Here is a 12007-nt window from a genome sequence, read left to right as displayed (position 1 = left end):
ATTGAGTTAAAGTATGCCCAGAAATGTGTAATTCTTAGACATTGGAGTATTCTCATTTAGGCCCTTATTTGGCCACGCACGCACAGGGCATGACACTAAGGACAATCTCCGCAGTCCTGAGGAGGCCGGCATCCCTGGGCGGGGCCTCTCCGCTGGCCCCGCCCTCCAGGGGTGACCGCCGCACCGCCTGTCTGAGCGGAGGGGTCCTTCGCAGGGGCCTCTGGCGGGGCGGCCCGCTGCGCGCCTGGACGAATCCGTCCTGTGAGTGGCTGTGGAGAAGCGGCGGAGCCTGTTTGGGGCCAGTGGAGCGGCGGAGGCGGCGGCGGCGGTTTCGGCGTCTTTGGAGCCTCTCAGACTCGGCTAGCGACCATGGCGGACGGCGGAGCAGAGCGGGCAGACGGGCGCATCGTGAAGATGGAGGTGGACTACAGCGCCACGGTGGACCAGCGCCTGCCGGAGTGCGAGAGCCTGGCCAAGGTGAGGGGGGGAGGCCGGGCCGGCACTTGGCGGACGGCAGGGGCTGAGTCACGGCGCCGAGCTTGGCCTAGGCCCCAGGCCTCCCGCGGGCCGGGCGTAGGAGGAGGGGGAGACGGGACCCCTCTTCTGCCGCGTCCATCGGCCGCCGCCAGCCTCCCTCCCGGGGCGGATCTGCCCCGCGCCGGCGGGATTGCTGTGCATGCGGTCTGGGAGGGCCCTCCGGCGGACGTGGCCCTGCCCTTTCTGGGGCACAGAGCCCCGGGTCGAGGGGCTTCGCCTGCATGTCCGGGAAGGCGATGTGACCCCAACACCGCCCCGCGTCCGGAAGGGAACGGAAAACCCCTTGCCTAGCCGGCGCCACCATTTCCCGAGCTTCTCCCACACGGCCTACTCCGGCATGACTCCGTCAAAAACGGGGAGGGGGAAAGCACGCAGGCCTGGAAGGGCCCACCTTAAGTGGGGAGGGCCCCGAGGCACTCAGCAGAGCTGTCAAGAGCAAGGTGCAGGTGCCGGTGCCGGGATGCCGTGGACCGGGAACCCCCGGGCTTGGATTCTAGAACATAAATCTGTTGGGAGTGGAGTTATCATTTATGGTTTCACCCAGGTTTCTGCAGGAAGGACTGTGTAAGTAGTTTGAATAATAGGTTTCACCTGTGTTGAAATTCCCCAGTGTTGGCTGGGGGTGCTGAGGGGTTCACTCACTTGCCCAGAGTTACATATATGTCCTCCAGCAAGCTTTGAACCTAAGTTCTGATTCCCAAACTGGTTTTTAGTTCTTAGCAACCATTTTTTCCTGTGTCTCTGCCTTTCAATGCTTTCCCAATTTGGGGGGCTTTTCTTTGTTCCCTTTGAAATATCAACTGGTCGTTATTCTTTTCATAGTGGGCAAATGGCCAGCTTCCCTCCCCCATCCCCGTTTTAGAGTCAACATCTTGCAGGGTTAAATCCCTCCCCCTTATATTTCTTCACTTCAGGCCTACCCTTTCAGAGTCTACATTCTCCCTGTTCCACGGTTGACAAATATCCCTTTGGCCAAAATTGCTTATTTTCACACTCTTTTCCTCTTCTACTGTTGAAAATTTGGCTCTCTCCAAAAGACACTATATCTTTGGCTTCTCTCTCTAATACTAGTTTATTCCTGTTTTTGAAAGCTCCCCTAAATCAGACCAAGAGAGAGCAATAAGTATATTTTTTGCTTCCTACATTTTTTTTAAACTGTCACTTTGCCACCATTATTCAGCAACCATCATCCCTCTTTCTCACCCCATTCCGAAGCTTTATCACACTCTTCTACCAGTCTTCTCTTTCATGTCTTGACCCTGTTACTTGAACAGAACAGTTCTGTTCAAATCACTAATACCTACTCTTAGATCTCTTGTCTCTAACAACACTCTCACTTTGCCAGACCCCAACCATATTGTACATAAAGAATTTTGTAATTCTTAGACATTAGATTATCACTATCCCTTAGGACTTCTTTGGCCACATACAAGGCATAAGATAATAAGGATAATCTCTAAAGATAGTTGCTGCTTCAAAACCTCTTATTAGCCTTGCTTTATCCTTTCTTCTTTGCTTCAGAATGATAAAAACTGTCCCTTTTCCTTGCTAAGCCAAGACACATACATAACTATGGGCAAGTTACTGAACCCCTCAATATCCCAGCCAACACTGGGAAATTTCAATACAGGTGAAATCATGCTACTTGTAAAGAAACTGAAAACTACTTACACAGTCCTTAACTACTCACAACAGATTTATGTTATAGAATCTAAGAACTCAAAGGGAAATCCAGAGGTTTCTGGTCCATAGCATTCTACCAACTACACTAAATTTTAATTCTTTATCCCCTTTCCCTTTGGTGTCTAACAAGAGTTTACCTTTAGCCCTCTTTTTTCTCTAGTCTTTTCTCATCTACTGGTCACCTATAACATAATAATAATAATCATCATCCCAGATCATCCTCATCTTTAAAAACCTTTCATTTGACCTAGCATTGCCTCACGTTATTGACATACATATCTCTCTTCCCTTTCACAGCCAGATCTTAGAAAGAAAGGGGGAAAAAGAGGAGAAGAAACATTTATGTGATAGACTTCGTGCTAAGCACTTTGCAAATATTGTAATGTTTGAAATATTTTATTTAATCCTCACAATGACCCTGGGAAGTAGGTGCTATTATTATCTGAGGCACAGAAATTAAGTGACTTTATCAGGATCACATACCAATTAACAGGGTCAAAGTTCTGATTTCTGAAAGTTGAATAATTACGGTTATGGTTAAGCGTATGACCATCACTGTGTCTTTGAGATAAACTAATGAACCAGTGTATTTGAGGATATCACCATGTATGCTATATAATATATAGTCTGATGTTGTAGTTGAACTCAGATCTTTGAGATTCCAGGCTTAGCACTCTTAATACATTACCTAACTTCTTCAGGGAGTTGTCTATACTCATTACCTTCCTTTCTATACCTTCCATTAACTTTTTTAAGTTTTTGCAAGGCAGTGGAGTTAAGTGGCTTGCCCAAGACCACACAGCTAGGTAATTATTAAATATCTGAGGCCGGATTTGAATTTAGGTACTCCTGACTCTAGGACCGGTGGTCTATCCACTGCGCCACCTAGCCGCCCCTCTTCCATTAACTTCTAAATTCCTTGTAGTCTGTATTAACTCTCCTCCTCCCATCTGATTGAAACTTATTTCCCTCTAAAATTACCAGCCATTTCTTAATTGTTAAATTCAGTGGGCTTTTCCTAATCCTTACATTTCTTCACCTCTCTGTAGTTTTTGACACTTTTGACCTTAGTTTCTAAGATAGTCCTCTAGTTTTCCTTTTACTGAATTGAATCATTACTATCCCCCCCAAAAACATTTAAGTGTGACCATCCCCTAAGCCTCTGTTCTGAACCCTCTTCTCTTTCTACACTCTCCTAATGATCAAGCTTCCCATCTCATTTATCTCTATTCCAATGATTCCCCAAATTACATATCCAGCCCCTCCTTTTCTGTGAACCTCAGTCCTTCATCATAGACTACTTCCTAGTGGCATCTTTAATTCATCATAACAGAACTCATTAATCCTTCCTCTCCAAACCCACTTCCCTAATTCTGTCAAAGCTATTACCCTTCCTTAGGTCACTCCAGATTTGCCACTATAGAGTCATACTCAGTTCTTTGCTATCCTTAGTCTCCCCATCCACTTAACTTCTAAGTCTTGTTGATTGTAGCTCCACAACATCTCTCACATCTCTGTTCCTTTCTCACTAGTTATATAGCCATAACCCTGGTTCAGGTTTTCTGTCATCTCTTGCCTGGGATATGACAAAAGACTTCTAACAGTCTCCTTTCCCTATCCACAGGTGCCAAAGTGTTGTTCCTGAGACTCACATCTCATGGGACTCTCCTACTCAAAAGCCTGTAGTAGCTTCCTCTTTTCTCTAGAATCAAATAAAAACTCTTCTTTAGCCCTTGCAATCCTTTCAAACCAAAACACATGTCCAGACAACCTCCCTGCTTCTTATTCCTCAAAGACAGTATTCCATTCAATTTCACCTTTTGTTTATAATCTGTTCCCAATGCCTGGAATGCTTTTGCTCATTTATCTTTGCCTTGTTGAATCCTCAACTTTCTTCAAAGCAAAGTTCAGGTGCTATATCTTGCTAAGAGTCTTTTCCCAATTCCTCCTCTGCTTTCCTCTCTACATTCATTCTTATTTTTACCTATATATTTTGTACATATTATATGCATATGTTATTTCTTCTTCAGTATTATATAAAGTTTTTGGACTGTTGAATTTCTGCCTTTGTATTTCTAGTACCTTGCATAGTGCCTGGAACATAGTAGCTCTTAAGTCAGTTAAGTTTAATTAAATCTAATTGAATGACAGTACTGTTCTTCAGTCATCAATATTTCATGATCTTGGAGTCACCAGGAGAGTGTAGAAAGAGAAGAGGGTCCAGAACAGAGGCTTAGGGGATGGTCACACTTAAGTGCTTTTGGGGGACAGTGATGATTCAATTCAGTAAAAAGAAAACTAGAGAACAATATCTTAGAAACTAAGGTCAACAGTGGCAAAAACTACAGAGGCAAAGAAATATAAGGATTGGGAAAAGCTCTTTGAAGTTAATTTTATATCCTTGGAGTTCATCCCTCTCCCTCAACCCCTATATCTTTTTTTTTAAGGTTTTTGCAAGGCAAATGGGGTTAAGTGGCTTGCCCAAGGCCACATAGCTAGGTAATTATTAAGTGTCTGAGGTCGGATTTGAACCCAGGTAGTCCTGACTCCAAGGCCGGTGCTTTATCCACTGTGCCACCTAGCCCTCTCTCAACCCCTATATCTAACCCAGATGCTAAATTTTGTTGATTCTTCATGTACAACTTGTATTCATTGTCCTTTTCTCTTTACCCAAAAAGACTTTGGCCTAGGTTCAAATTTTCAAGACTTTGCTGGAAAGAAATCTCCACTAGGTTTCCTTGCCTCTTTTCCTTGGCTATTCTTTCACCTTCTGTCTTCCATTCGGCTGTTAATTCTTTAGTCCTAAAACACGAGACTAACCATATCACTCACCTACTCGGAACTCTTGAATTGTTTCTAAAAAAGAATTCTAAACCTGGGGTCTTTGATCTTATTTTTAAAACATTTTAATATAAATTTATTTCCTTCATAATCCTTTGTATTGGAAAATATTATTGAGAAACAAAGCCATAGGCTCCCTCCAGCTTTTTAGTCTTCCTTGATATTATTTCCTTCCACAAATTCTATTCGAATTATTATGTTATATTTCCCTAAACAAAGCATTCCAATGCCTACTTCTTTTTAAACAAATGACATCTGTCTGGAATATACTCCTATTTAAATAGATCCAAATGCACCCAATCATGCAGTTGTCCAACTTTTGTCACAAGGAAGTCTTTAATCAAATGCTTTGGTTGAAATCTGCATAAGTATTTGCCTAATTCTATGCCTTTAAACTATTTTGAAAAAGAAAACAAGGTTAAATAAATACACATGAACCTATTCTTGATGCCAGACGGATTCTTTGTATTGCTCACCTAGCTATTCCCTAACCAAGCCCATTTTAAAAAGTTTAAAGGATGACCAGAGTTTTTTATTATTATATCTTAATTTGAAATAATATATTTAGGTTTGGTTTTGGGGGTTTTTTTGAAAATGAAATGTAAGTTTTTATGGATTTTTTTAATGGATTCTACAGTCTTTTTAGTAATCATCCAAACTTGAGTTTTATCATCTTTTGCCAAGTGTGCCATACTATTTTTTTTTTTGTTTTTGCAAGGCAGTGGGGGTTAAGTGGCTTGCCGAAGACCGCACAGCTAGGTAATTATGAAGTGTCTGAGGCCTGATTTGAACTCAGGTACTCCACACTCCAGGGCCGGTGCTCTATCCACTGCACCCCCTAGCCAAACTATTTTTAATAATTTAATCCTTTTAGTACCTTGTTTCCAGATTCTGATCACTCAAATATTTTTTAATGAGCATCAAAATTTAGTATTAGTGTTGTTTCAAATTTTACAAAAGTTGCTACAAATTAGGGGTGGCTAGGTGGCTCAGTGGATAAAGCACCGGCCCTGGAGGCAGGAGTACCTGGGTTCAAATCCAGTCTCAGACACTTCATAATTACCTAGCTGTAAGCCACTTAACCTGATTTGCCTTGCAAAAACCTAAAAAAAAAAAAAAAAAAAAAAAACTTTGCTACAAATTAGAAAACTTGAGACCAATTTTCCTAATGAATATAGATACAGATGAGTTGAAAAAGATATTAGCAAATATCTAAGAGGTTATACATTATGATTATACTGTACTTATATTAGGAATGAAAAGTAAGTTTAATATTAGGAAAGCTATAAACATAATTGACAAGATTAATAATAAAAGCAATTTTAAAAATCATGGTTTTATTAGTAGTTAACAACACACCATACATTTTATGTTAAAAATGTCAAAAGCAGAGAACTCCAGTGTCTTTGTCAAGAAAACCCCAAGTAGGTTCACAAAGAGTTGGACATGACTTAAACAACAGAATAACTACTACAAAATACTTTTTTTAAAAAAAAAAATAAAGACATATAACCGAAGAGCTAATAACTGACCTTAGTTAGACTGTGTCAATATGATAAAAATTATAATGCTGCCTAAATTAATTTATTGGTATAGTGCCATATCAATCAAAATATCAAAAGGTTACTTTATATAGCTAGAAAAATAATAAACTTGACCTGGAGAAATAAAAGACCAAGAATCTCAAGAGTAATAATGAAAAAAAGACAGTGAAAAGGAAGGGGATCTAACTACCAGATCAAATGAGATAACACTCCTAATAGTTCTTTGCATGGTAGGTGACACATTGTAGGTTCTATATAATTTTTGTTCCCTTTTCATTCTCCATTCCTTTCCCCTTCAAACTATACTGCCAAGTGTTACTCATTAGAACTATCTGGTTTATAAATAGAAAAGCTGATGAGTAGATCAGGGTGGGTACACAAGATTTCAGAACTAGTTGAACATAACATAGGAATCTAAGAACTCCCAACTGTTGAGGATAGGAGTTCAACAAAAACTGCTGGAAAATTAGAAAGTAGTCAGATAGAAATTATTTTTAGATTAACTTCTCACATTGTATACCCAGTAAGATAAATATAAAACTTAGGTTTAAACAAATTAGAGAAACTGGGAAGGAGGTAACTTTTTTAACAACTGTGCAAGAGATCAGAGAGAGAGAGTCAAAGGAGATAAAATCGACAAATTGAAGTATAAACGTTTTTGCAGAAATTAAATCAATCCAATTAGAAGTGAAACAGCTAACTAGGAAAAAATTCTTTTTTTTTTATTAAAGATATTATTTGAGTTTTACAATTTCCCTCCCCCCACCCCCCCCACAGAAAGCAATCTGTCAGTCTTTACTTTGTTTCCATGTTGCACATTGATCCAAATTGAGTGTGATGAGAGAGAAATCATATCCTTAAGGAAGAAATGAAAAGTCTAAGACATAACAAGATCAGACAATAAGATAATGTGTTTTTTTCCCTAAATTAAAGGGAATAGTGCTTGAACTTTGTTCAAACTTCACGACTCTTTATCTGAATACAGATGGCACTCTCCTTTGCAGACAGCCCAAAATTGTTCCTGATTGTTGCACTGTTGGAATGAGCGAGTCCTTCAAGGTTGATCATTGCCCCCATGTTGCTGTTTGGGTGGTTTCTGGTTCTGCTTATCTCACTCAGCTTTAGTTCATCATGCAAATCCCTCCAGGCTTCCCTGAAATCCTGTCCCTCCTGGTTTCTAATAGAACAATAGTGTTCCATGACATACATATACCACAGTTTGCTAAGCCATTCCCCAACTAAAGGACATTTGCTTGATTTAGGAAAAAATTCTTTGCAGCAATTGTTATTAATAAAAGTCTATTCAAGATATAATGGGAATTTAACATATAAAAACAAGGGTCATTCCCAATCAATAAATGGTCAAAAGATAGAAATGAACATTTTAAAACAATTACTTATTTTTGAGGTTTAAAAAAATTTGAGTTTCATGTTCCATACTGAGAAGACAAACAATAAGATATCAGTTATACATGTGAAATCATGCAAAGCATTTCCATATTAGCCATGTCACCAAAAAAAACAAGAAAAAAGTGAGAAAATTATACTTCCATTTGCACTTAGAGTTCAATTCTCTCTCTGGAAAGGAATAGCATTTTTTAAAAATAATCCTTCGGAATTGGTTTGGATCATTGTGTTGATCAGAGTAGCTAAGTCTTTCATAGTTGATCATCAATCATCATCTTAAGATTACAGTGTACAATGATGTGCTTCTATTCACTTCATTTTGCATCAATTCATATAGGTCTTCCCATGTTTTTCTGAAACCATTCCCCTTGTCAGTTCTTATAACACAATAATATTCCATCACAATTATTCCACAACTTATTCAGCCATTCCACAATTGATGGGAATTTCCTCAATTTCCAATTCTTTACCACCACTAAAAAAAGATGGTATAAATATTTTTGTACATATAGACCCTTTCCTTTTTTATTTCTAGGTTCCAGACCTAGTAGTAGTATTATTGGATCAAAAGAGTTTGCATAGTTTTATAACCCTTTGGCATAGTTTCAAATTGCTCTCTAGAATGGTTGGACTGGTTCACAACTCTACTAAGCAGTTCATTAGTATACCTATTTCCCCATATTCACTCGAAAGGGAACCTTGGATTGTTTTAATTTGCATTTCTTTAATCAGTAGTAGTTTAGAGTATTTTTTTTATATGACTGGGTAGTTTTGATTTCTTCTGAAAGATTTTCTGAATAGACATTTCTTTTTTGTATGTGAACAGACATTTCTTAAAAAAGAGATTGAAGATCTGTCTGCATATGAAAAAATTGCTCCAAATCAGTAATAAGAAAAATGCACAAATTAAAACAACTCTGTAATTCCACTTCATACCATCATATTAATAAAAATGACTAAAGGGAAAAAGCAATTGTTGAAGGAGTTAACAATTAGTCCAACTATTCTGGAAAACAGAGAACTAGATTCCAAAAGTATGGTTATGCATTAAAATAAATGCATAACCTTTGACCCAGCTATGCCACTGCTAGATCTGTACTTCAGAGAGCACAAAGAAAGAGGGAAAGATTTCAGTTTACTTATCAGTTGTGCTGGGTTTTTTTCCCCTCCTTTTCTTTTTTTCCAAATTATACTATATGGTGGTTCTAGACTAGGAGAGATACTGGGAAACCTTTGTTGATGTAAAAAAAACACTAATAAAGCTTTTTAGAAAGATTTCTTGCTGTCTTGGGGAAAGAGAGAAATTTGGAACTGAAAAATATTACAAAAATGAATGCTGAATGAAAACAATCTTTACATGAAATTGGGGGAAAATAAAAGTAAAAATAGGAAGGACTAAATGCAAAAATATTTATAACATTTTTGGCAGTTAAAAACTGGAAAGAAAATTCTCATAATTTGGGAAGTGGCTAAAAAATTATGCCATATGTAATGAGATATCACTGTACTGTACTATTTAAAGGAAGGGATTTCATGAAATGATGTAGAGGGAAGAAAGCAGAGCCAGGGGAACTTAAGAATTAAGTACAGCCTTGTAAAGGAAAATAGTTCTAAGAAACTTAATAACTCTGATCAATACAATGATAAATGATAATTGTGAAAGACTGATTTTTTTTGTTTTGTTTTTTGCAAGGCAATGGGTTAGGTGACTTGGCCAAGGTCACACAGCTAGGCAGTTATTAAGCATCTGAGGCTGGATTGGAACTCAGATAACTCCAGACTCCAGGTCCTGTGCTCTATCCACAGTGCTTCCTAGCTACCCTGAATCATGCTTTTTGATAGTTAATAAACTGGGGGTGCAGAATGAAACATAAAAAAGGTTTTGGATATATCCAATGTGTAGATTTGTTTTATTTTGTTTCAAGTAAAGGTTTTTATTTGGTTTGGTAGGGAGTAGAGGTGACTCAGGGACAATAATAATGATATAAAAAAGAAAAGAGCATCAGTGAATTAAAAAAATATATAAGGAGTTTCAGCAAGGAGGATAGTGTTGGAACTAACATGTTAATTTTCAAATATTTATTTGAAAAACAAAGTATGCAATAGAAGTTCAGTTTTATATGAAGTTCTTTCTCTTTGTATGCAGTGTTCACATCTCACAAGCCACAAATTTGGAGCATTCACATCACAAATAAGTTCAGTCTTGAAATATTGAAGGGAAAACTCATTATGAAAATTAGAATTTCTTCACTGGGCCATTAAAAAATTATGAATGGAAGTATCTATTCCTAGTCTGATTAAATCCATTTCATACATTTTTTTTGTTCTTGTTGCTTTAGGAAGGAAGACTTCAAGAAGTAATTGAAACACTTCTGTCTTTGGAAAAACAGACCCGTACTGTGAGTAGATTGCATCAGAAATCACAATTTATCATTGGTTTTACTTAAGGTTTTTATTTTAATAAATCATTTTCATTTCTACAGGCTTCTGATATGGTGTCTACATCTCGAATTTTGGTTGCAGTAGTAAAGATGTGCTATGAAGCTAAAGAATGGGATTTTCTTAATGAAAATATTATTCTTTTGTCCAAAAGGAGAAGCCAATTAAAACAGGTAATTTTGTGTTGAACTTTAAAAAGAAATAACAGCATTGTCAGAAAGGTTTGATCTCTGTACAGAAATTATTTGCCTTAATCAGTTTGTAAGTGTAGTACTTTAATATTGATTTGGTTACTGGTCATGATTAACTCCTTAATCAGTAGTTTGGGAGTTTCCAATATACAGTGGCGCTTATTCCCTGCCACAAATAGAGTAACTACAATTCTTTTTTGTACAAATAGGTCCTTTTCCCTTTTCTTTGATTTCTTTGGAATACAGACCTAATAGTGGTAATTTCCATTTCTCTAATCAATAGTAATTTAGAAAATTTTTTCATGTTACTATTGATAGTTTTGATTTCTTTTGAAAACTGCCTGTCATATCTTTTGACAATTTATCAGCTGGGGGATAGCTCTTATTTTTATAAATTTGATTCATTTCCCTATATATTTGAAAAATGAGGCCTTTATCAGAGAAATTTTCTGTTAGAATATCCCTCTTAGTTTCTGTTTTCCTTCTCATTTTGACTTTTTAGTTTTGTTTGTGTGACAGTTGTTTTTAATGTTTACAGAGACAAGTGTTTGAGAAATTCCTCCTCATTTCCTGTCAATTAGGACTTTTTTTAGGTGTTTTTTTTTTTTTTTTGCAAGGCAAACAGGGTTAAGTGGCTTGCCCAAGGCCATGCAGCTTGGTAATTATTAAGTGTCTGAGACCAGATTTGAACCCAGGTACTCCTGACTACAGGGCCAGTGCTTTATCCACTGCACCACCTAGCCGCCCCAGGACATCTTTTTTGTGATTGTTGCCATATCCAGCAACTACTGATAACTATTTTTAAAGTATAGAAATGGGTCAGCTTTGAGTTTTACAAGTATTTGGCCTCTTAAAAATCTTGAGCAGTTTTAAACAATGTATTTTTACCATCCTCCCCCCATTCCTACCTTTGTATTAAATTAATCAGAAAAGTATTTGTTAATTTAGTTGAGAGTTGCTGATAGAATTTCTAACTCTTTGCCTTCTGCAGCCAATTTTGGTACATAAGCTGTACTAATGATCCTCTTGGACTTTTTATAACTGTTCATTATGTCCAGCACACAAGATGCCTTAAGGCAAATAGTAAAATCCAGTCTTCCAACTTTTTAATTTCTCTACAAGGAAACACTATTAGCTGTCCTTTCATTTAGTCATTTGTATACCTAATCAAGTATAAATTCCATAGCCTGATATTCCAGGCCTTCCCCAACTTGGTTCTAATCTACATTATCTCTTGAAGAATAGTGTGCCACTTCATGCAAGAAAGTCTGTCCAAACTGCATTACTCTTTATCTTTCATTCTCGTCTAGCTTTCTGTTGACATGTCTTTGAAGTTCTTTCTCTTCCCTTGTGTCTAAACTGAAC

General features: G+C 37.8%; 1 protein-coding gene across 1 annotated transcript in view; it reads left to right on the top strand.

Annotated features, from left to right (window-relative positions):
* Window positions 1-243: 243 nt before the first annotated feature.
* Window positions 244-12007, top strand: part of PSMD12 (proteasome 26S subunit, non-ATPase 12) — a 34322-nt gene continuing 22558 nt past the window's right edge. The window contains exons 1-3 of the mRNA XM_074224755.1: window positions 244-477; window positions 10352-10411; window positions 10496-10624. Of these exons, the coding sequence (XP_074080856.1) occupies window positions 370-477; window positions 10352-10411; window positions 10496-10624 (297 nt within the window). The 5' untranslated portion in view covers window positions 244-369. The remainder of the gene's footprint in view (window positions 478-10351; window positions 10412-10495; window positions 10625-12007) is intronic.

The sequence above is a fragment of the Macrotis lagotis genome, chromosome 2 (assembly GCF_037893015.1).
Source record: "Macrotis lagotis isolate mMagLag1 chromosome 2, bilby.v1.9.chrom.fasta, whole genome shotgun sequence".
Taxonomy (NCBI): Eukaryota; Metazoa; Chordata; class Mammalia; order Peramelemorphia; family Peramelidae; genus Macrotis; species Macrotis lagotis.
This window is presented reverse-complemented; position numbering and strand designations above follow the sequence as displayed.